This window comes from Ambystoma mexicanum, chromosome 14, assembly GCF_040938575.1.
Source record: "Ambystoma mexicanum isolate Mex_15411 chromosome 14, UKY_AmexF1_1, whole genome shotgun sequence".
In the NCBI taxonomy this organism is placed as follows: Eukaryota; Metazoa; Chordata; class Amphibia; order Caudata; family Ambystomatidae; genus Ambystoma; species Ambystoma mexicanum.
The window spans coordinates 240364760-240389687 of NC_090940.1; the positions used below are offsets into that span (position 1 = coordinate 240364760).

General features: G+C 42.8%; 1 protein-coding gene across 1 annotated transcript in view; it reads right to left on the reverse strand.

The window, feature by feature from the left end:
• The window catches only part of LOC138526729 (lysozyme g-like), a 222887-nt gene extending 198715 nt beyond the window's left edge, over window positions 1–24172 (reverse strand). Inside the window, exons 1-2 of the mRNA XM_069637378.1 lie at window positions 24028–24172; window positions 17994–18065 (exon numbers count right to left, since the gene is read on the reverse strand). Coding sequence (XP_069493479.1) covers window positions 17994–18065; window positions 24028–24034 — 79 coding nt within the window. The 5' untranslated portion in view covers window positions 24035–24172. The remainder of the gene's footprint in view (window positions 1–17993; window positions 18066–24027) is intronic.
• Between the last annotated feature and the right edge of the window lie 756 nt (window positions 24173–24928).

Sequence of the window (24928 nt, forward strand, 5' to 3'; positions counted from 1 at the left end):
GCCATGTATTCTTTTGTATGAGTGCTTAAGGTTACATTTTAACCAAATGCACAATAAAAAATATATATATAACATGCTGATAAACTTGCATTACCAGAGGTAGTTTGCTGTGCAATCCTGACAAAAGTATTCCATTGGAAGAATAAGTGTGATATGTTACTAATTGCTTTACTTTCTGAAGAGAACCATTACCTTGGTTTATGAAACTTTTGTTTTGTGAAGTGTTTCACTGAGTGCTGTTAGGCTGCAAGCTGCTACCTGCTGCAGAGACTTTTATCCAGTGAATAGATGTATGGTGGATGGGGAACAGCTGAGCCACCCCTTCTTGGATTTTGTGGATATTTAACTCTCTGTATTATTTATTCATGTTTCCTTTAATTTTTAGATTTACTATTTATTTGGACCAATATCAACAAACTCTATCAAAATGCTACTTGGCCACGCCCCCTTCCCGCCACAAACGTTTCAAAACTGCTGGTCATGCCCGCCACAGAGTGCATCACTGAGTGCTGTTAGGCTGTTGGCCAGTCGGGTGGCATTGGTGGGAGCATTGTTTCTCTAATTTTTGCCCTCTCTGTAACCAATTTATGGACTGGCAAAGGATTTTTGTTATTCGGTTTGTTTCCTTTTGAGCAGATTGGATTTCGATTCTGTTTCTGTCTGTTACAAACTTAAACATGTACTTTGTTTTTTTATGTTTCTCCTGAATGTTTTACGCGTACACACTTAAGTCTGTTATGGCTAGAAAGGCTCTCCCGTAACAAATTGATGACACTTCAATTGAAATTTGCTCTATTTACAAGGTTTGTGCAGGAAAATCAGGCTTCCACTCAGAGAAACCGGGTTAAGTTGCAACACCACACTAAATCTCTAAGATCTGACATTACAGCATAATGGGCTAAATCAAAACAACATTGCAAAGTGGAAACTGGTCAAATCCCTGAATCTGAAAGCCAGGAGTATCAATCCCTTGACGCTCCTTCTCCAATCCAAGATATCTAATTCTGTCATTGTGGCAGAACTCCCTCAGACAGAGCCAGGGGAGGGGCCTCAGGGAATGGCTGAATACCTACCCCCTCCTTTAGCTTTGACTGAGGGGGATGACACTGCAGCCATGCCCCATCTTGGGGTAATCCGGTCTCCATTTATCACGATATCCCAGGTTTATGTGGGTGCCATCTATCCTCCTAATACTCCCCGTTTAGGGAAACATACACTTGTACCTCATCACCTGGAGGGGGCCAGCAAAAATCTAATCCCACTTCCCAGGTCTGATAATTCTTTAGCGACAAACAGGAATGAATTACCAAAATTGGGTGTAACTCAGCACCTGCACCCAGTAAAAACCTTAACAACGGAACAGGTGCTTGTGCAAGACACTCAACCGCCATTATTATTTTCTCCTCTTCCACTAAATATATCACAATCTCCTATATCATACCCTGGACCTTTGAATTCCTCATCTAGTTCATCGCTTTCTTTTGTTAACCAATGCCCAAAGGTCTCTCGAATTGAACCCGGGGTCACACTTACAGCCAAGAACACAGATTTAATGGCTCTAGCTAAATTATATGAAACACTTGATCTGAAAGCTGCAGAGCAACTTGGATCATTGTTAATTCTGAAAACGAAAGTAACTTTAATGGAGCAGCATCTATTCCAAAGGGATAAGGGAGTATCTGATGGAAGGGACACTGCAAAACCAGTGACCTCGATCATAGGACCATCCTTGGTGGCCACTGACCCACAGTTCCAGATCTCTATTCTAAAAGCTGGCAACCTAGATCATTTTTCAATTCTTGCCCAAGAAGATGACTTGGCTCATGGTGGTTGAGAGCATTATACTGCAAGATCCACCCGATGAAACCAGTGAGGAGATAGTACCACCAAATTAACCAATTTTCAAAACTTTGTAAAGAGAAAAGGGGCTTTGAAATTGGCGCAGGTGGCCAAAAAGATTGAAAATCAGAGATCTCTATCATGATCAACTTAATTTGGCTTTACGGAAAAAAATGAAAATGTCAAAGCTGGTTACGAGGCTCGATGACACTCCTCCCTCCAAACTATGCCTTTCCCGGCCAACAGGAGTTGGAAGAAACAGATGCAATATTGCAGGAGGTAGATCTTCTTAACCTTACTTTACACACAGATAGGGAGGATTCATTTAGTTAGGCAGCTGCAATGGAAATCAATTCAGCCTCTTGGAACAATTAACATAATAGGGAATTATGTGATCACGATGAAGAGACCTAGCTTAATAATTTCTCTTCTCCGGACAGATTCCTTACATTAGAACAGAGAAGGAATTGTCTACAAAAAATCATAAGGGAACAAAGTGGTTCCAACAAGAAGGTATTATACCTAGGGAAGATAGAACTTATCACACAGAGGACCATCTGAGCATGCACAAAGATTTTTACCAATATTAGTGGAGGAATGTCAGGGATAGAAAGAAAGCAAGACAGGAATCTCAAGCCTCCTCAAGGCAGGCACGTTCACATCATCATAGTCATTCTCGGAATCACCATATCAGAAATCATAGTCTGATCTTAGAATGCACAGGAAAATTTCATGAAGAATTCATCCTGAACAGGTCAAGTATTTTAAAGCTCCTATTCGATACACCCAGTCTAGAGGACACTCTATCCTCGGATATTGCCCAGGTCGAATTCCTTAGTGACTATGACCTGGGCAAAGTGAGGTTGCTGGTGCCACCCCAGTTGGTAACCAACATCTTACTGCGAGCAAGAAATAATTTCCTCCATCACGGATTTACATTGTGGGAGAAGGACTACCCCCAATCTTTAAACACCATGCTAGAGGACTCCTCGCCTTCACGCCATAGGGTGAAGAGGTGCTCTTTACCCCCTTTGCACTCAGGAACTGACACCTGCTAGACTCCTGCTCCTTGGGGTTAGGTTACCCTCTGAGGTAAGAAGGGTTCTTATCTTCGATGGCATTAGCCATGCCAGCACAGGGGATCCGGTACCTTACCTGCATACCCTACACAAGCAGTATCTGCTACACTGCGAGAGCCTGAGAGGGAGGGATTTCTGGTTGAAGATGATGTTTTGCATATTAAAATGTCTCTTTTAAATACTAGATCATTGTACAAACACGCCTTAGATGTAAGAGACTACATAGTTGATCAGCAAATTGACATTATGGCACTTACTGAGACATGGTTGCTGGACTCAAGTGGGCCCAATATTGATTTAGACACACCTCTCCCTCACACCTTAAGTTCTTTCCGGCACCAATTGCATGTACATGGTGTGAAATGGTGTTAAGTAAAACCACCCGACACCAAATAACTGCCTAAATATTATCTTGATATATCGGACCCCTCATGAGATCCCCACATTTCATGAGGAACTGGCAGACATGTTATAATTGCTAAATAAGCCTAGTACCTCTATCATGGTGTTGGGAGACTTCATATGTCGCTCAGAAACTCACTAGATACTGAAGCCACTCGGTTGGTTGAACTGTTTAAACTCAATAAATGTGTCATTAATAGCAACAATGATCCTACACACAAGTTAGGAAATGTGTCAGGCTGGGTAGTCAGCAAAAATCTACCTTTTAGTTCCCCGACTATCCAACCTTGCATCTGGTCTGACCACTTCTTCGTCACCTTCCAATTTGCATTGCCTTCTCTTATAGTTTGGAAAAATAACCCCTGTCATACTGTGCCTAGTAGGAATTATAATAAAGTCCTACGTGGAGACTTGAAATCCCATCTTTAAATATTCATGGAATCCACTTCTGATCATGATTCCCCAGACTCTTTGGCTGCAGAATTTGAGAGATTTTTTTGCCGAACTATTGAAATCCAATGACCAGAGGTGGTATTCTGTGGCTTTGTCGGATCGCAAAAAAAGAAAAAAGAAAGGCAGAAAGAGCCAGGCTGAAAGATCACTCATCGGCCAATAGGGAAAAATGGAAATCATTTGAAAAGTTGAATCGAAGTGAAATTTTGCTTGCAAAAGAAACATACTTTGACAACAAAATTACCCAGGCAGAGAACGATTTCAAGAAACTCTTTCAGATCCTTCGGGACCTTGAAAAACCTAAGGTGATGATGCACCAGTTCGTGTAAACTCTAATCTTGATTGTAATGCAATCCAAAAGGCATTTGCCCAAAAGATAGCTGCAGCTCATTCTCATATTATAGATAATCTAGACAGAGTAGAGAATACAGTTACTAATCCATCGTGCTGGGTCAGCGAGAAAAAACAATTTCCAGCTTTAATAGTATCTCGGAAGAGACTCTGGCCAACATCATGAGAAAAATGAGACCTACCTCTTGCATGGGGGAAGTTCTCCCTTCCAGAATCATCCTTGCTAATAAAGAACTATTCCTCCCTTTCCTTATTCGCCTCACGAATGCAAGCTTTAGGGATGGTTGCATCCCCAAGGCTCTGAAGAAGGTCCCTGTGACCCCTTTTCTAAAAAAAACATGTTTATATCTCCATCTCCAATGCCCCTTTCCTGTTAAAGATTTTGGACACCCAATTCCAGGACTACCTAGAAGCATCTGGAGCTTTACACCTGAGACAGTCGGGGTTTAGCGCGTGTTATGGCAGAGAGAGTGCCTTATTGAACAGGCAAAAAGAAATGGTGCAGATTATGGATAATTGCAAATTAGGGCTGATGAAGCTGTTGGATCCATCAGAAGCCTTTGACCTTGTCGATCATGACAAACTGTTATGTGGTCTGAAAAAAGGTTGGCAGCTACTCTACCGACACAATAGCTTGGATTGAATCCTTTCTGACTGGTCTGATGTCTAGAATTGTGTGGGGTAACGCACGCTCATCCGATGAACTGTTGCAATGTGGCATCCCGCAGGGTGCTTGCTTAGCCCTCTCTCTTTTCAATGTTTACTGGCGACCTCTTTGTGATATCTTGGACAAGCTGGGTGTGCATTTTACTAATTATGCTGATGACACCTAGCTCGTCTTCAAGCTGGGCGGCAAGTATACAGAGGATATGGAGTGGATTAACAAAATCTATGATACACTACAGAGCTGGATGACCAATAATGGGATGTACTAGAATGCCTCTAAGACTGAGCTTATGTCAATTGTCTCATCTCAGTTTAGAGCTAAACTTGATAGTCAATATGTCAGGTTTACCACTGATCAACATCTAATTAAAGTTGTGTGGGCGTTTCCTTTGAATCATGCTTGAGCTCAGACGCTCTTGCTGAAAATTTTATAAATAAAGCCCAATATCTTCTCAGGCTCCTCAGACTTGTTAAACCATATTTCTCTGAGGCTAATTGTACCACACTTGTCCGGGCACTGATCATGTCTAGGATGGACTATTGTAATGCTTTGATGACTGGTGCTGGTAAAAACAGTGTAAAGCGACTGCAGGTACTGCAAAAAACAAACCTGTACACATTGTTAAGAACATACCCAGGCACAAACCTATCTCTGCCCACAAAGGGAGTTTGCATTGGCTCCAAGCAGCAATTACAGGTGATTTGTTTTTAGAAGGAGCAGAAGAAATGTCGGATATAATCCTACAAGACTCCAGCACTATATCAAAAATAATTTCCGGTGATTTTAACATCCTCCACTGTATTGATATAGGTTCTAGCTTATTTACTAATTCAAAAAATGATGGCTAGCCCTACTGAGAAGTCGTGACTTCATTATATTGAATGGAGCTCTGAAAAGTGACACAGCCCAGGTCTACTTGGGGACAGGCTGATCAGGCCTCTATTATTGATTACATGTTCACTGAAAGGAAGAGCTTTATGACCATTAAAGACTTTCCAGTTATTCCGCAAGAGAATAGCAGCCATAGCTTATTACTGTTAACCTGGGACTTCCCCCTGTCTTCCTACAGAGGAACTGTTATGGTTTCAATATGGAGGGAGGAACAGCTTTAGATAGACAAATGTAACTTTACAAAAACTAAACGCTAGTATAATGAATGAGCAGTCATTACTTGATTCAGATTTAATACGGTCAGAGGGCCGCTATGTGGTCACTCTGAGCCTATTTATAGAACAAAATGATAGAGGTCTTAGACCCGTATTCAAACATAAACATGTCTTTGATATTCAAATTAGGGGCAAGAAAAGACAACTAATGAAAAACCTTAGAGCACTAGCCCATCTGGACTGGACTACGTGATTACTTATGTTGCAAAAACTTTAATTGGGGTATAAGAACTGGTGAAATTCTATCATGCCTTCATGTATCATCAGGATGGAGGGGTAATGCTGCATATAATAGCAGCCAAAAACAGTGCTCAGATATTGGCCTTATTGAATAGAGATAATGGTGACCTACAACTCACGCTTCAAACTAATCCAATTCAGGAGACTGTGTGGACACAATATTTTCTGGAATTGTATGCCTCATGGACTTCGACACATTGTAAAGGGATTGTCACTTGGAGCACTGATGACACCCTAGTATTTATCCCAATGATATTCTACTACAGATAATAAAAACTGAGCTGGACTCACAAATTGTATGCTAAAGGCTCACACTGAGGCTTGGTCCAGGATTATTTTCTCTATTTTTACCCAGGTTTTACAATCGAAGAAATTCCCGTAATCCTGGAAGAAATCCATCATTATTCCCATATTTGAGATGCAAGACCAACAATTACCCCAGAACTATTGGCCCATCACCCTTTTGGATGCCCCAGTAAAATCTTTGTTCTCTTGCTCCTCAGACATATGATGCGCTGGGTTCAGCGTGCTTCACTGGGGGACAGGCAACATTCAGCATTGGTCCCGGGATTGGGTACCTCAATAAACCTTTCGGCACAAGCCTTGCTCAAGAAAAGAGTCACCCAAACAGGTCAGTCAGTCTATATGGCCTTTAAAGATTTGAAAATGGCCTTTGATTCAGTTCCAACAGATCTCTTATTGTTAAAAATGGAAGAGGCAGCATGTCCGGCATATATTCTGTCATTGGTTTCCCAATTTTATTCAGGCACATATATACAAATCAGGGTGAATTAGAACGGACTGCTGACACAATCAATTCCAAATGTCAGAGGTCCAAAGCAGGGATGCATTTTAGTACCGGCCCTCTTCAACCTGTTTTTAGCTGACATCGGACATCACTTGAAAAGAGTCATCTCCTATCCTCCAAAACTGTGGCCTATTCCCTTACCATGGCTGCTTTACGCGGATGATCTTTTTCTTTTAGATAAAACACTGATGGGCATCCAAAGATCATTATCGGCCCTGGAACAATCAGTGAACAAGAATCATATAACTATTAATGTTGAGAAATCTAACGTTGTTATTCTAGCTGCAAAAAAAGCCTACTAGGATATGTACAGCGATCTGGTTCTTATATAAGAAGCCTTTGGTAATACTGGAGAAGTATCGTTACTTGAGAATGAATACTAATAATAGTAATCGAGAGGTCCCTTAAAATATGATATTAGAAGGAAGGCTTTAACTGCGGCTAGACAGGCCGGGATCGATCACAGGAAATATGGGAAATTCTCCTATAGGCTGCTAGTCACCTTTCATAAACAAAAGGTGGTCACCATCTAAATTTATGGGGCGGAGACCAAGATGGTTGAAGTTATGACAGACTGGAACAAAATTTAGGGTTTGTTCTGGAAGAAAGTGCTATCTCTTCCATTAAGTCTTCCATGCCAACTGATTCAATACGAGTTGGGGCTATTATCACTAAACATTGTGTACAAATGGTGAATCATGACCTTGTTTAGGAAATGTATTTTAAGCAACAGTAAGTCGACCTCAATACTTCCGTCCATAGACATTTTACTAGAACCCAACTCGGATTATTCTTTGGAGGCATGGAAGAAAGTCTGCACAGGCACTATGATGGAAGCAGACATCACTTTAGATCTACTTGTAACTAATCCTGACTGAGCCAAGGTTAAACTATGGCGCTATGATTGGAGTCTTACTTGGGAGCAATGTAATGAATATAAGATTTTTAAGAGTGGTCACTTTGAGTTGAAGGACACAGTGGAAGGAAAAGATATTTTGTGTTGAACTAAAAAAAAACTTAATTAAATTAGAACTTTAACAAGGTAATTGATCTAGAGGAAGGGAGTCCAACCGTGGTCACAAGGAGTACTTTCTGAGTTCGAAACTTTACACTGTTTGCCAAACTGAAGACAGACAAATATTCCTTGCATGCTTGTGTTGTTTTGTATTGGTGTGAGAGACACTTTTCGGACACTAGGTTTTTTTTTCTTTAATTTTAGTTTGCCTGGTAAGGACATCCTTGTTAGGATAGGGAAAGATAGGTGTTTATCTCACCCTTTTTCATTTAATAAATGGCAAACTTTGAGAAACCTCTACCGTTGTGTCCGTCTCACATTTCTGACCCCTCACACCCAGTAGTGTGCTAGATGTGTGTCTCAATGTATCTTAGGCTGGAGAAGGGACAAGCTGGAAAACAAGCCTGACTTTTTTTGATTTATGAAGGTAAGACAGAATGTCTTCTGCAAAACAGAATGTCAAATATTGTTTGAGGTGAAGCCCGCACTAAACCAGAGAAGCTAGAGTATGGTGTACCACAGGGCGCATGCCTCTCACCAGTCCTCTTTAATGTATACCGTCATCCAGTATGTGATCTCCTAATCACGTTAGCAGTATGCTTTTCTAATTATGCTGATGAAACCCAGCTGATTATAAACATTAGTGGTGACTATGAAAATGATTCTAATAAAATCTTGGTGATCTATGGTACAATTCAAAGCTGGATGACCAATAATGGCATGTGCCTTAATGCAGCCAAAACGGAGCTATTATTTTGTGGCTCTTCTCAGGCACACTGAAAACTTGTTGACAAATACTTTTTAATTCAAAATCATCAGGTTTGTACTGTGACTAAGGTTAGGGCCTTGGGAGTTGTGCTTGAAGCTTCCCTTAATGCAGATGCACAAGAACATTATATTACAAGCAAGTCACAATATCACCTGAGGCTAGTGAAACCTTTCGACTCAGAGGCAAACTGCACTACCATAGATTGTGATCTGATTATGCCACAAATAGACTATTGCAGTGTGAAGGCTGCCTACAAGAACTTAAAAACTTGCAAAGTGATGCAGTGCGCATCATAAAAAATATCCCAAGTAAGGAACAATTTTCAACGCACCATAGAAACGTACACTGACTTTGGGTGGAGGCCAGGATCCATTTTAATGTTTTCACTGTCGTGCATAAATGCCTTTATGGCAATGCTCCAATTTATTTGAAGGACTCCATCAATGTCTCCTGTTCCGATAGAATAACAAGATCCAGTGACTCTATTCGCTTGGTCATCCTTAAGTGCCCACGGGCGAGGGGCCTGGGCATGTCGTTTTAAGTGCAAGCAGCACAACTAGGGAATAGTCTTCTGATGGGTTTGTGTGCAGACAGAAACCCCACGACGTTTAGGAAATGATTGAAAACAGTGCTCTTTGAAAGACTCTGTGACCTGACCCTCTGTATATGACTCGACCCTCCTGTTTCTTTGGGCCCTGATGCCTGCGGGCTCTAGCGCTTTATACGTGAACAAATAAATACAAAATAAGAGTGTGCCTGCTTCCATATCAAGTTATATTACCAGCAATATAGGACCATAAACTTGCTGAATCAAGTTGTAATGAACAAATGCAATCCAAAATTAGATGGAGGTCTGCATGTTATTTTAAGACTTTAATTCATCAAATACGTCATGGATCTCTAGCTGGGGCCATGAAACCAACCACACACAAGCCACAATACTACCACCAATAAGCATGCATGTGCAATACAATTGCAGAACCATCATCCATGTACTTTTCCTTTATTAGGCCACACACACATTTCTTTCAAGTGAAATAGAATGGCTACAACTACATCTGCCAAGTCTGTGCCCAAAACATGTCCCCTGCACATACAGGAAGTAGATACGCTGCGTTTGAATAGGCTTATCACTAACACCAAGGTATGGCTCACATGTTTTATAAAGAGAGTTTAGTGCCTGCGTAGCAAAGTAAATCTTTAACCCTTCAAGTTGGCCCTTGCCCAACGTACCCCAGCTTGTCTATGCCTTTGCATTTGTACATCAAACAAATGGGTATTTATATCTCTCACCTAGTTTAGGCATTGAGTAAGCTACAAAAATCAGGTTTTGTAGTATTGTACCTGCTTTCATTTTCTAATAAATGGTATGTATTTGGTTATTTTATTTTTTGTCTAGTCCCAAACACACCACTTGAAGCTTCAGGAAGCTTGACACGATCGCACAAAAATGAAACTTCATGGAAACAGCAAGGGCCTGATTCATGGAAGTGTTTTATAGTGGCACAATCCCATAGGAAAACGTTCCATGAATCAGGCCCCTAGTCTATAGATACATTTTAAGAGTTCTCTGAATTTTAGGTGATTTGAGGTGTAACAAAGGTTGGCTCTGAGAATTTTCCTGAGGGAAGATCCAAGTTCAGAGTGGGCATGAGAACTAAGATGAGAAGAACCAGAAGCACAGGAGGGGATCAGGTTGGAGAAAGTATGGACATAGCAGGAAGGCTGGGCATGTGCCATAAATAGCTTTATGGACGAGGCATAGTGACAGAATTGTGAACACTCTCTTATGGAAAGTCAAGGGTGGACCTTGAAGTCAGGTCTGATGCAATATTGTTTAAGCTTTCCCAAGATGGGTCTGGCAGTGTGGTGTTGGATGATTTGTAGTGTATGTATTCAGAAGGTAGACAAGCCATTGAAGAGAGCATTGCCGCAGTACAGGCTAAACCAGATGCTGGCAAACCCCTTGGTAGACTGAGGAGAGTCACCCAACTTCTTGTGCCAAGGAATTGTTAGAGGGGTGAAGATTGGTTGGAGGCGCAATTGCTATTCATGCATGTTCTTATTGCATTCAGGCAATCAGGACTAGGTGGACTTCTTCAGAAGCTTGGTCTAGCTTGAAATAAATGTGGGTATCATCTGCATAATAATGCACTCAGAGCTTTGGAGTACGAAAGCAATAGGCCTGTTGTAGATTTAGAAAAGAAGACAGTAAAAGGGTGGTGGGCTGACACATGGCACAGGTTGAGTGTAATTAGACAATGTAAAAGAGCCCAATTTGGTGGAATATGGTAGTTCCAGCAGGAAACAATTAAAACAAGCCTGGGAAAAGGAGCTAGCCTATCAAGTAGGGTGTGATGATGGACAGTGTTGAAAGCAGTGAAAGGCCCAGAAGGATGAGGGACACAGGTTTTCAGATTTTCTTATTATTAGGAGTTCATCTTTATTAGGAGGGTGGTTGTACATTCTATGACTGGGCGGAAGCCAGACTGTCTGCCACCTAGGAGGTGGTAAAATGCTGCTGCAACTGGGTAGTGATTGATTTGTCTACAGGTTATGCTGGGTCTTTATTGATATGTGCTATGGCTCTATTTTTTGCAGGGTTCTCAGCATTACATACAGAGTTTCTTTTGGCAGAGGTGTGATTATTGTCTTTTTGATTCCAGGCAAAAGAACTCCAGTAGATAGTACAGAGCTTACCTGGGCAGACATGTTAGGGAGGAACGTTGAGGCGTGGGGCTCAACGAAGGAGGCAGGACAGAATTGAGCTTAGAGAAGTATGATTTGAGGGTGAAGATTGTTTTGAGGATGTTTTAATCTGCTCACTTTCTGAACTCAAAGGTAGGAGTAGAGAAAGTGTGGTGTGATGAAGGGTGCTGGCAGCCTTACAGATAAGGGGTGTATCAGCCACTTTTACTCCCTACAAATAGGCAAATACTCCAAGAAATTAAAATAAAGAGTAAAAATACTCCCAAAAAAAATAGGAAACAGACACGTAGGACCTTGTGCTCCTGCTTTCAACCACAGAAGCTCTATGGATATGTTTGGACCAGTAGTGCACATAGTACAACAGGAAGAAACTACTATTTTTACTGCCTTATTGGAAGAAGTAAACCTGTATCTTTTAATGTGTATTAATAACTAGATGCAAAGGAATCATTATTACAAAAACATTTCCGTTTTCCAAGTATAACATTTTTGCTCCCTAAAAAATAATTTTACTCCCAACTTTAAAAATTAGGGAGTAAAATACTCTCACTTCAAAATCTTATATGGAGCACTGGGGGCGTGCAACTAGGGGGAAGGATTAGCCAAAATGTTGCTCTTGATTTTGGAAACCTGATTGGAGACTCCTAATTTTGGAGATATGAGTTTATGCATTTAATGTAAGATGGCCATATTAAGAGGTGACACCAACAATTATTCAGAAACCTAATGTTTATGCGTATCTGGTAAGAACGTATATTTAGATCCCAAAAGTTACACAAGCTTATTCCTTTCATAGATTGGCAGATTTACAGAATGTTTCATTGGGGCACTCCTTTTTAGAACAACATTTGTTGCTGAAATGTCCACAGATGACCAGAATCTCGCTGGGCATGGATGGAATACAAATAGCACTGATTTACACAGCACTAATCAAAACGAAGCCCCAAATATGATCCACAAGCATTGACAAATAAATTGTTTTGGCTGTTGTATGGTAAAAAGAAAATCTGAATTCATGCAAATGGATACAATTAAGCAGATTGGAGATATGTCCAGGGTCAAGTAAGAGAAGGGGAGAGGGAATGAGTAGGCATGTGAGAATTGATGAATCAGCGAGAGTGAGGGAGGATATGTGGATGATTAGGGTGATAGAGTAATGAGTAAGGGTATGCTACTTGAGAGAGGAATGGAAGATTTTGAATATGTATTAATGAATGTTTAAGGGCATATGATAGTCTGAATACATATGGACGGATAGTGGTAAGTGCAAATGAAATGAAATGAAAACACATTTTGATAAAAAAAACACATCTGCCTTAGAAATGATTCAATATCACTTAGTAAATCGGTTGTATTGTGATTTGCTGACAAGGGAGCCTTCTGTGTGTACCTTAGTTGGAATTGGTTGCTGTTGTTGTCCATTTTTTGAATGGACACAGTCAAGATGTTTGATTTTTGACAAAATAGTGGTTTTGTTTTGCACTGCATTTTTCCTTGAAGAAATAAAATGGTTTGAGTATACACAAACATCAAACATAGCTGCCTCCTGGTTTTGCCCACCCATGAAATATGGCTTCAGACTCCAGTCATACCATACATCCATGACATAGGAATATCATGACTCAGCTCCACCAGTCTCACCTTGGTTAGTGACAAGGAGGGGTTCCCTATTTGATCACTGGCCACCCGGAACCTGGAGTAGGTTTACACAACTTCTTAGAGGGATGTGAATATGTCACATATTTGATTACGGGAGGTAGGCCCCAAGGCAGACACAGTATAGGAGCGTCTCAATGTCCAGTAGCCAATGGTCTCAGGGGTATTAGCAGGGGATGTGCCTGCCATCCATGCTCCTTCCTGTATCTGCCTGCTGCCAAAATTGATTTGTCATGAATTTAATAGCAACGGCACACATAACCACATAAGACGGAAATGGCTGCAATAGTAGTGGAAGCTTGTCACTAAAGTATTTAGTGAGCAGTCAACCACAGTCAAACTAATCACAAAACCAAGCATAGGAAAGGGAGCAACTAATTTCTGCCATGAGAAAGAAAATTGCCCCTGCCATAAACTGGAAGATTGTGAAAATGGCAGCAGACACGTCTGGGATGGAGGAGCTGTAGAGTTGCCAACAAGTAATTCATCAACAACACTATTTGGACCTTACACATATGTTATCACAAAGGATTGAAAGAGGACAAGGGTATTCAGAAGTGAGATGCAACCACAAAGAAGATGAAGCAAAATAACAAACAAGCCATCCTTGTAAGTTTAATGCTCACTCATGGAACAGAAGCAGCCACAGTCACTCAAATTCTAGAAGGAAAAACTCAAAGAATAAACGTGAACAGAGTCATTGAAAGCAGCCAGCTACGTGCAGCAGTATGCATTGCACCAGGAGGCTACTGATAACCAGTCCTCCTTGCTGCCCGAACATGGCTTTTTGGAAGGTATATATGTTTGTATATTTGCAGGATTTCCCCAGGAGACCCCGCTACCTTGATTTGATACTGCAAGAATACGGTTTACTCTGACCGTGTTAGTGACAGCAATGTTTTGCCTTTGCATTTACTTATTTTCTCTGATGTTGGAACATTTGACTGCAGTCTATTTTTGCAAGTGAAGATTCTACTTTACCTTTAAACAAGTTCAGTAGTTGAGTGTGCATGTGACAAGGACATGCAGAAGGAACTGAAAGACTCACATCATGTTCAGTGCTCTAAGTCCATTATGAATTATCCTGCATGTTGATGGGAAGTCCCTCAATGCAGATACTATTTACTTGGACAGCTACATTTTTAGTTCAGATTTAAACTCACAAGCTTGACTTTTTCTGCAGATTGACTTCAGACATGCAGTGATGGAAGATCACTTTTTTGGAAACCGCAGTGTCCTCAAACAAAGACATTGGGCCTCATTCCGAGTATGGCGGTAAGGGATAGCGGCCACCGCTAACGAGAGCGGTGGCGGTAATCCCTTACCGCCATACTCCGAGTTCCCTTAGCGCCATGGTGCTTTTAACACCTGCTTTTAGCAGGCGTTAAATACCATGGCGCTAAGGGACCTTGATGTTAATTACGCCACCGTAATTTACGGTGGCGTAATTGACGCCTTCCCCACTCCCATTATGCCCTATGGGGCAAGAATGGGAATGGGGAAGGGTAAATGGGGATTGGGGAATTACCGCCCCGCCAACCTTGGAATGGGGCGGTAATTCCGCCAACCACCAAGGCGCTGCCGGTCCGGGTACGGCGTCAACCAAGGCGTTAATAGCGCCATTGGTTAGCGCCGTACTCGGAATGAGGCCCATTTTTATAAGTGGATAACATTGTCTTGATGAATGATTAGTGTATCCCTCCCTCAACTTGTACTAATTGGGAGTGTGGCGCACACTGGGGTATGGCATTGTCAAGTGGTGTCCATGCAGCCTCAGATCTTCTTTAAAGTTAAGTTTCTCTTAATGTTATATTCCAAAGATCTTGATCAATTTCAACGTGTTATTGGAGCAGGGCTATGAAGCAATATTCCAGAACAATTTTCATTAAACTGCAATACAGTAACAAACTCTGGTGTGTTCCGACCAGTTGATGTGAAAAACATGAAAATTGCTTTTATCCACCCTTCAATCGAAAATAAAATAAGACGTCCCTTGCAAGGGATTTAGCCTCTTTCTGCTATGCCAAATGACTTGCACACTGGCCACTACACCAAGCCATACTTGGTGTCAGTTTTAAAGGTAAAATAAGATATTTACTTCTCCTGCAGTTGAACCTATAACACACTGTAAGGGAGAGAACGTCTTTGGGGGCAGTATGCTGCTTTTTGAAAGCACAAAACATGGTCTTCCTGAATGATGAGAATGTCACTTACTTTAATGCACATTTATTGTCCCTCTGCATCCTGCTTGGAAATCCATCTCTTTCAAATTAAAGTCGGGCTTCAGCACTTTGACATCCAAAGCCTTTTCCCACAGAGAAATGGGAGGTAAATCACATACTGCAACATGCGATGGGGCACATGATTTCATCTAAGAAGCTACATATGACTGCCCATTTGGAAATTGACTCAAGTAGCTTCTTCAACAGTGTGCCAGTCCAGTTCAGAACGCCTTCATTCAAACCTTTCTGTGGCAGGTGATATTCACCTTGGATGTTTTCCTCTGTTGCTCTGCCCCCTTTAACCTGTACTATTTTACTATTTGTGAGTGTGCAGGAGACAGAGATATGGAATTGTCCAGTCATGCCCTTGCAAGCTCAGATCTACTGTACTGCAAATGTTACACGCCAAAGGTCTAGATCTAGTTGAACATGTTAAAGGCAAAGAGCAGTGCTATAAAGAGATATTGCTTAGCAGCATTCAGTAAAGTAGACGCATTAATAACCTTTCAAATGTTGCTTCCGGTTTGGCCTGAGAAAACAAGGGTCATCCCCTCATTTTTTGTTACCGATGGGCTTATACTCAAAAGGTGGGGAATTGTAGACAAAAAACAAGAAATTAGTCAAAAGCTACCCCTCCCTTTTGTGTACAGACATTGCATCGCCTATAACATGAGTGCAGGTGTGGAATACATGCTGCAGCGAGCCTTGCGTATCCTGTTACCTTTAAAAAACATTTTTCAATTTTTTTATTTCTTTCAATATCTCATAATACAATGAACAAAGTTTTTCTACAAATAATTCCTACAATTTCAGATACAAATAGCATCTAACACAACATTTTGTTCATCGAGCGGCACCATAACATTCCCGTAATACCCGTTCATTAAAGAGATGTGGGGTTACTAATCAAGTGTGCTTTTTATCCAAGCAACATGTTTCAAAAGGTTGTTCATAGTTTGTCTATGTGGGTATGCGAGCACAACCACTTTCAATTCTTTCAAAAAATACTAGTGTGTTCATATTCATTCATAGCTGGTTGAAATCATTCTGTTTTACAGTGTTTTATTATGTTGAGCATTGCCCGGTGGCTAAAGTCAGTTGGTTTTATTCACAACAAGATGTTTACATGGAGTATTCTGTCAACTCTAGGTGTTTTGGCCCTTTGATGATGATTCACATATCCTGGCGATCATCTTTATAAATGTACTAATAGGCCTTCATCAGGACATACAATAACTTAATCACAAAACTCAAATCGTTCATCTAACCCTTTCGTTATATCTTCAAATTCTGAATATTATTCAGACACTTGAGGAAATAGGTAATTCCTTGTGGCAGATAGTTCTTTACAATTACGTGGGTCTCCTCCCGGTGTGGTTACACCCTAACTTCATCAGGTGGGACCTTTCAGTAAGGATGGTCTTTGGATGTCTGGTGTTTTTTTCTCTTTTCTTCTCTTTGGCAGTTTCTGTCCATGATCACTGCATGGCTATTCAGAAACACGTTCCTCTCAGCAAGACCTTCCTCAAACTCAGATCAGGCCTTACATTAGATCATGTGGCAAGCATTAAAAGTGCTTTTGTTTTTTGACGCTTCAATAGTAAAAAAAAAATGGCGGCTGTCCCTCTGTGATTGAACACCCGTCTGCTTTGCTACGTGCTCGGACACTACTACCAACCCAAATCACCGCTGGTGCGAGGAAAATACTTCAAAGGCATGATCTTTTTGTTCATCATCGGAGCTATGATCAGGGTGAATGCAGGTTGCATGAGGTACAATCCTGCAGTCCTCATTCACTCTGTGCTTCAGCTGGGACATTTCTGTGCCATGGGGAGAAACAGGGAGAGGACAAAGGAGGCAGAGATAGACACGCCGTGTATACCAGGCAGATAACTTATCTGCAATATTATTCCCTTTCAAACAGGGCAACGTTGTGCATCATGAGTTCATACTAGAGTTGGGTCGCCTCAGCTCTTAATTCTCATGAGATTAATAAACATGAGTGGGTGATATTAAAGGCACTGACTACCACAGTATATACATTGCTATGTATTTCACCAAATTATTACCATAAAGTGACCTTTTTCAGGTATGTGGCTTGGAGAGAGAAGAGGGACCAGTGGGATTATGAATGAGGTTCATCAAATCAGGTTCTGTCTGACTCTATGTTGTAAGGGGCATCCAAAACCCTGATTGGATGATGGCTCAGCAGGTAGGAAAAAGCAAGCCAAGCTACTTTGTATCCCTCCATGACTCCAAATACTCATCATATTCATGGGGACAATATGGCAAAGTTGTTTTTTTCAATCGTTCAGCTAAAACTAAAAGAGACTGGCTTGTGCCCACACATAGGCACGTTTCTGTTGAGTATTAAGGGCTTGATTCACAGAAGCATTTTATAATGGTGCAATCCCATTGGAAAACGCTTTGTGAATCAGGCCCTTGATGACAGAATACTGTGGTTGAGACATACACGTGAGCACAGTGACAGTTTGGGGGGTGGGGGGTATTTCTCAATCAATTGAAAGAGGCTTCGTTTGATAGAGTTTCTGACCTGGATTGGGTCTCACACTTTGGCAATACATTCTGTGCATTTAAGGTAGGATGTTTACCTTACCTTTCTCGGTCAGTTTGTCCTGCCGTGCGGTCCTTTCTGAGGCTCCTGTGGTCTCCACTTTCATGATGTCACCTGCATGACATACCATTTATTAACAGTTACCTTAATTTGAGAGACTTGTGAAAAGATATGAAATTAAAGAAACGCAGGCACCTATTTAAATGTATAACCAGTTGAGTTTTCTACATGGGCAGAAAATGGGAGAAGGTTTAGAAAAGCGCAATTCGCCTGATGTGCTCAGTGCCAAATGAATGCGCAATCCTGCTTAACACTACATTGTGCACAAGTAGATTCCCACTTTCTGCTTAGCATGATAGGACAAGCCACAAACAACCCACACATCTGCCATTTCATAGAGTCGTGCACACTTAATCAACTCAACAGGATTCAATTATTATGGAGAATGAACACTAGCCTTAATAATGTTTTTCTGCAGTAATTTCACACACCTTGTCCAGATCATGATCTATTGATCTATATTTGATCAGGTTCAGCCACAGATGTACAATGTTTCATCATTGTGTCCATCATTTCCTGTGCATCACAGTGAGCATGGCTCCCTTCCTTTTGACACCTCCTTTCTCAATGGGGCGGCCAGGGAAGAACAACAGAAGAAATGTTTCCATGTAGGGTTATTGCACCGTGGTGGGAATCTGACAACTGGTTTGTCATGATTTCTTTGGACTGTTGCACTTTTTCTGCACCAAGTAAATGCAGTTATAGACCATAGAACCAATGGTGTGGTGGAAGCTGCCAAGTTTGTCATGGCGGATAGCATTTCATATCTTTATCGTGCATACACAGTAGAGATCACTCCGGATTCACTGCATGCAGAGTGGCGAAACATAAAGGAGCCTGTTATTCATCCCGGTGCCATTGCCTTTCACTCCTGCATGAAGTGAATCATCACAATCCAGGTGAAATAGTTAGAATATGTGGATACAGTAAGGATCTTTCACACAGATTCCACAGGTTCATGAGAATGAGCATTTTAGTCTTCCCTGTGTGTTACTCTTGCTATTAAGCAATTTGAACCGTACCAGGTGTAGAGTTTCCATCATATCTTTCCTTTGAAGATACAACTTTTTCTTAACCTGGTAACAAAATAACAGACCAACACAATTCATCTTATATAGGGTGTTGCTATAGGCAAGAATTAACACAATTCCTAATTCACATTTTACCAAGACGCCTACGATTGAATATGTGCACCGTAATTAAGAACAATGTTTACTAATCGTCTTTGGTCATACATTTCCTCACACCGTTGCTATTCCTATCAACTTAATTTTAAATAGGGCCATACCTTCCACCTCACTAATACTGTTCCAAGGTTTTTCATCCCTGCATAAGGGGAAGGTCCCACACCCTATGCAGCCACAGGGACAGGGATTGGTAACATAACTGGGCACCCTAACTGAAAGGGACACACCTGGAACCTTAACTTGGCTACAATGCTAGGTTTCGAGCCCAGAACTAGAAGGAGTTTGGAATACATGCCACATGCCTCCATTCAAAAAACCTTAGCATACTAAAAAGGAAAAAAAAGACCTGAGCCAGTCCCAAAAATATTGTATGCCCTGCTCATGTAAAGATGTTTTGATCTCTTAAGCCTGTAAGCCACTTCTTTATTAAAGAGGGATCCAACACTCCCTAAAATAAGCAGAATTGATACACAGCACTGGGCAGCAGATGGATATATGACAATATATTCCCTCACAGGCCCTCTGCACGGCGTTGGCCTCTCATTTCATTACTAAAACTCAGAATATCCTGTCCACCCCCTCTTTCTCAAACTCCTCTTCCTCCTTCGCAACCACTCCTGGCCTGCGGGAGGCCGTCTCTGCTCTTCCTTTCTGCTCCTTTGCCCTGTTCACCCCTGACGATGTTTCTAGACAAGACGATCTATAAAAGTCTCATCAAAGCAGGTTCCCCCCTGCTCATCCAGAACTATCAAGGACCACATCGACACCCTTGCTTCGGCCTTGGACGATTTCTGCATTCACTCCTTTTCCACTGGAACTTTCCCCTCCCCCCTTAAGCACTCTGTTGTGAACCCCCTTCTAAAGGAGCCCTCGGCAGATCCTTCCTCTCCGGCTAACTATCCCCCAATCTCCATCACTCCTTTCCTGGGCAAACTCTTTGAAAAGCTGGCTATCTCCCAGCTTAATCTACATACTGAATCTGTTGGGTGCCTCCATTTTTTTTATTTGTTTTATTTATTTGAATGTATAAAGTGCACAGCGGCCCGGGGACATTGTGGCGCTGTTACAGATTACTTGCTTAGTACATGAATACATTCTATTGCAGAATACTTGCTTAGAAATATTAATACATGGGTGGGCAAAGTAGTACAAAGAATAAAGACTTAGGTAATTTATGCTTGTTCAGTTGCTTACATAGGAACAGCACTGTGGTTAGAGCGCAAGTACAGGCTTACTTGAACAGGTTAGTTTTCAGCATTTTACGGAAGACAGTGTAGGATTTTTCGTTTCTTAGTGATGTGGGCACGGCATTCCAATTTTATGGTGCTAGGTGTTGAAAGCTGGAGCCTGCGGCTTTGGTTCTTTCGAAGGCCAGCACATAGATTTGGTTGGCCAGGTGGGATCTGATGGGTCTGGCCTCCATAACCACCAGTCTGGCTTCAGAGCTGCCAGAAGCACGGAAACTGCTCTCCTGAACACCCATGAAGACTTGCTCTTCAACCTTGACTCTAATCTCCCATCTGTCCTCATTCTCCTTGATCTATCCTCTGCTTTTGACACGGTCAACCATGCCATCCTGCTCAATCGTCTCTGGAACAACCTTGGTATTACTGATCAGGCCCTGGCCTCGTTGATCTCCTTTCTCACCGACCGACCCTCTCAGGTCCAGCTGGGGTCTTTCTCTCATTTATCTCTCTCTCTGGTTGTGGTGTTCGCCAGGGGTCTAAACTCTCTCCATGGCTCTTCAACCATTACGCATCGCCTCTTGCCCACTGCATTGCTACTTTCTGCTCCAATTTTCAATGCTATGTGGATGACACTCAGCTCTCTTTCAGGCTCCCTTCAGCCACCTCTGCTTCTTCTCTCATACCAGACTGTCTGGCCGCAATTTAGGAATGGTGTGCTTCCAATGGTCTCTCCCTTAATGGCAGTAAGATTGAGATCCTTCTCATCGGAACACCAGCTCCCTCCTTTCCTCTCTCTCTATCTGGCCGCCCACTCTGGGCCCTCTTCCTGCTCCTTCCTGTGAGACAAAGAACGTTGGTGTCATCTTTGACTCCACCCACTCCTTTTCTCCTCACATCTCTGACATCTGTAATAAGTCAAATTATCAGCTGCACCTCCTTAGAGGTATTCTTCCTTTTCTCACTTTCTCCCAGAAGCTCACTGTCTCCAGAGCTCTGGCCCTCTCTAGGCTGGACTATTGCAACATCCTCTTTCTAAATCTTCCTGCCTCTACTCTTCGACCTTTACAACTTTTCCAGAACAAGACTGCAAGACTTGTCCTTGGCCTCAAGACTAGGGATCGTATCTCTCCAGCTCTGAAATTTCTTCACTGGGACCCTGTGGCTGCAAGGTTCAACTTCAAGAACCTCTGCATTGTCCACAAGGCTTTCTGGCGCCTGGGACCACTCTACCTCCAACTTCTCTTCCAAAACATCTTCCTTCTCAAGCTCTCCGCTCATCCACCGCCAACTCTCTGAGGGTCAGATGCTTCTCCAAGCAGAGAGTTAGGGGCAGATCTATCTCCTCAGCTGGGGCATACCTCTGGAACAGCCTCCCTACCTCTCTCAAACTTTAGCAGAACCACCTCCGATTCCAGAAGGAACTCAAGACCTTCCTTTTCGCTTCCGCTTTCTCTCTTCATCTCCCCTGCTGATGCACCTGACTGCTCTGCACACTGGTCACCTGGTCACCCCATGAACTCGGGACCAGGCTCCTGCATGTCCAGTTGCCCTTGCACTGCCTCCGGGCTCCCCAGCTGTTAGGGGTCTGTATCTGCAAACCTAGAATCCCTTCTTTCTGCACTTATGAGTCACCCGCTGGCTGCACTTGTGAGTTGACTGCACTTCCCCCTTCCCCTCCCTCTGGCACTTCTCCCCTTCCTACTTCCCCGCACTTGCGCGATTTGAATGACACAAGGCCTTGTAAGATTGTTATTTTGTCGTGCATTGTTTCCCCCTCCTTGTCTTGTCACGCCTGGAAACACTTGTGTACAGGTGCATTATAAATGCCACATCATATCATATCACATCAATCGGCGATGTATATAGTATGGAATCCTTCATCACATTTCGAGACCTACCAGGGCCCCTAGGCAGGCAATCCTTGTGGTGGCTACATTACGCGGGGCTCCGCCGTGCAGCAAAAAAGACCTGTGCTGAGTTGCCGGTGCAGCCACCTGATGAGCCACTCATGTATAACTCATGTTAACAATCAAAATGTAATGCACTTACTCCTGCCGATGCTGCTGTCTTTTTCTCCTATTATAATGTCAAGCACTCTATAAATAAAGTTTTTTTTTTTAAAGAGAGGGATGTGGGAAAGGCCAAAAGGAAAATGCAGGAAGCGGGTGTCCTGTATAACATGGGATCCTGTGAACCATGCCAGTGGAAATGGGTGGGGAGGAACTTCAGCACGATACAGCGAAGGAGGGAGCGGCCGAAACTGTGGCGTCTCTGCCCACTTACTAAGGGAGTAGACCTTGATACCTCCTGCCAACTTGCATTAACCCTTGGAATCCTGCACCTTAGATCCTGTTTGTTTCTCACGTTATGTGACACTCTGCTGTTATCGGCTCCATCTCCAGCAGAATCCAGAATGCCAGGTTTGCGCCACATGACACAAGTGACTGCTGGCCCATCCTCACTGAAGTTCTGTCAGTCTGAATAGGTGATGGTGCCTGCCCCTTCCATATTCTCCCGTACACAAACACTTGCTCACCAGGCACTCACTCACTCGCCCGCAATTATTTGCTACATGATATGGTGAATGTCTGGTTTCAGAACTAACAGTACTCCCAGGCCCCATTGATGTTTTTTGTCTTCAGCCTAAAGTCTTCAGATGGTCCCTCGGCAATACAAAAAATGCTCAGGTCATGTTGCATAGCCCTGCCAATGCATCTCGACTCTCAGCCCTGCAGCCATTCTCCTGCTCCACTTGCATGTTCTGCACTTCAACACCAGTGCTGGGACTGCCCACCCAACATTGCCAATTCTCATCTCAACTCTCTGGGATGATTCTCTCTTCCCAGTTTGTGCATTTTGGTTCTCTGCATATAATTCATCCAATGTACTGTGACTCTATGGCCTTCTTAACGCTAATACCACCTACATGCCACCGCACCTGAGCTGGTGCTAGGACACAAAACCCCAAATCTTCCAATGCAGCTCCACTCTCTGTACTGCTGCACTGCCCCACCCCCAACCCTCACCTGTGTATTTACTCGTGTTCCACACAAAAATCTGCCAACTCTGCTCAACTATCCAACTTTCTTCTCTACTCCCCCACCTGCATGTGTGCTGCACCTTCTCGGCCAAGGATAGGAACTGCTCTGGTCTTGGCCACAAACACCCAGCTCTGCCAATGCCCTTCAACTTCATGGCCTTCTTCTCTTTCCTCTGCCTTCACATATAATCAACATTAACTCCTGTCCTGGGGCCTGCAGCCAGCTCGGACAAGGCATCTCAACTCTCTGGCTGGATGCTCCGCCCAACTGCACATGCACTGCACATCTGCTGCAGTACTGGAACCCCGCACCCAACTCTGGCAATGCACCTCAACTCTGCGGCCTGATGCTCCACTCCCAAAAATGCACGTGCTCGGTGAATGCAAGTCCATTCTGACCTCACACAGCAAAAGCTGCTCCTGTGCCTCTATTCCACGCTCTCTTGACCTATAGGGCCCCAGGGCAGTAAGGAGCCCAGAGCCATGGGGCCCACTCAATTTAAGTAAGTACATTCATATATAATACGACCAGCACGCATGTTTCCAGGCGCCATACAATTAATTGACATTCATAACCAATCAATATTTAGTAGACCTCTCACCCCGCATGATGGTGCCTTCTGCGTGCCCGCGGGATCTAAAGGTGCTTCTCAGTGCAAACAATTCGACGGAGTGCTCCAATCGTTTGTTGCGAGCAGCTGTATCACGTTGCAGCCCCTCCCCGTCCCGGGCAGTCAATGCTTCCTGGAACGATGACGCAGCTTACAGCAATATCCACCAATGCAAAAAAAAAAAAAAAGAAAACGGAAAGAAATCCCCCATCCTGCCACAGAATCTGCCGCCGTTTCACTTTCAGAATCCTAAACAAGCAGAAACTGAAAGTACATGCATGGATTTGGGCTGGCTATTTTGGACGCTGTGGGGGATGAGGGGAAAGGTCTGAGAGGCGGTGTGGTGTAGGTTCGAGTCCGCGAACAGAGCTAGTTGCGTAATATTGTGAAATGCTCTCTGAAGTAACAGCTTGAGCAATTAAGGAAAGCACTGCAATAAAATCACAAGGCGTTGGTAGCCTGGGAACTTCCCAGCATCCGACCTATGGGATTACCTCCCTCTATACTGTCAATAAACATTGCTAGTCATACGTCCGGTTTTTGACAATGTTCTTAGCGATGATATATAGAAAAGTTATCAGGTGCTGTACCACCTCAGTGCATTAACACACCCAGATGGTACCTTGCGCCTTCACCATCATTGTTGCACTGGACAGATTTTTAGGAAATCCATTGAAGGTGTAGGGACTTTTTTTTTAGCACAGATGAGACTGGACTGCCCCAGAACACCTGCATACTCAGTCTCCCCTGGTACCAACCATGCTACTTGAGTGTCTTCAAGGCACCAGAACATTTGTACAGAGAGTAACCTCAAGTTATGGTAAACTTGAATGCCTTGCAATGAACCAACCATGCAGTTTGAGGGGCTTCAAGACACAAGAACATTTGTGCT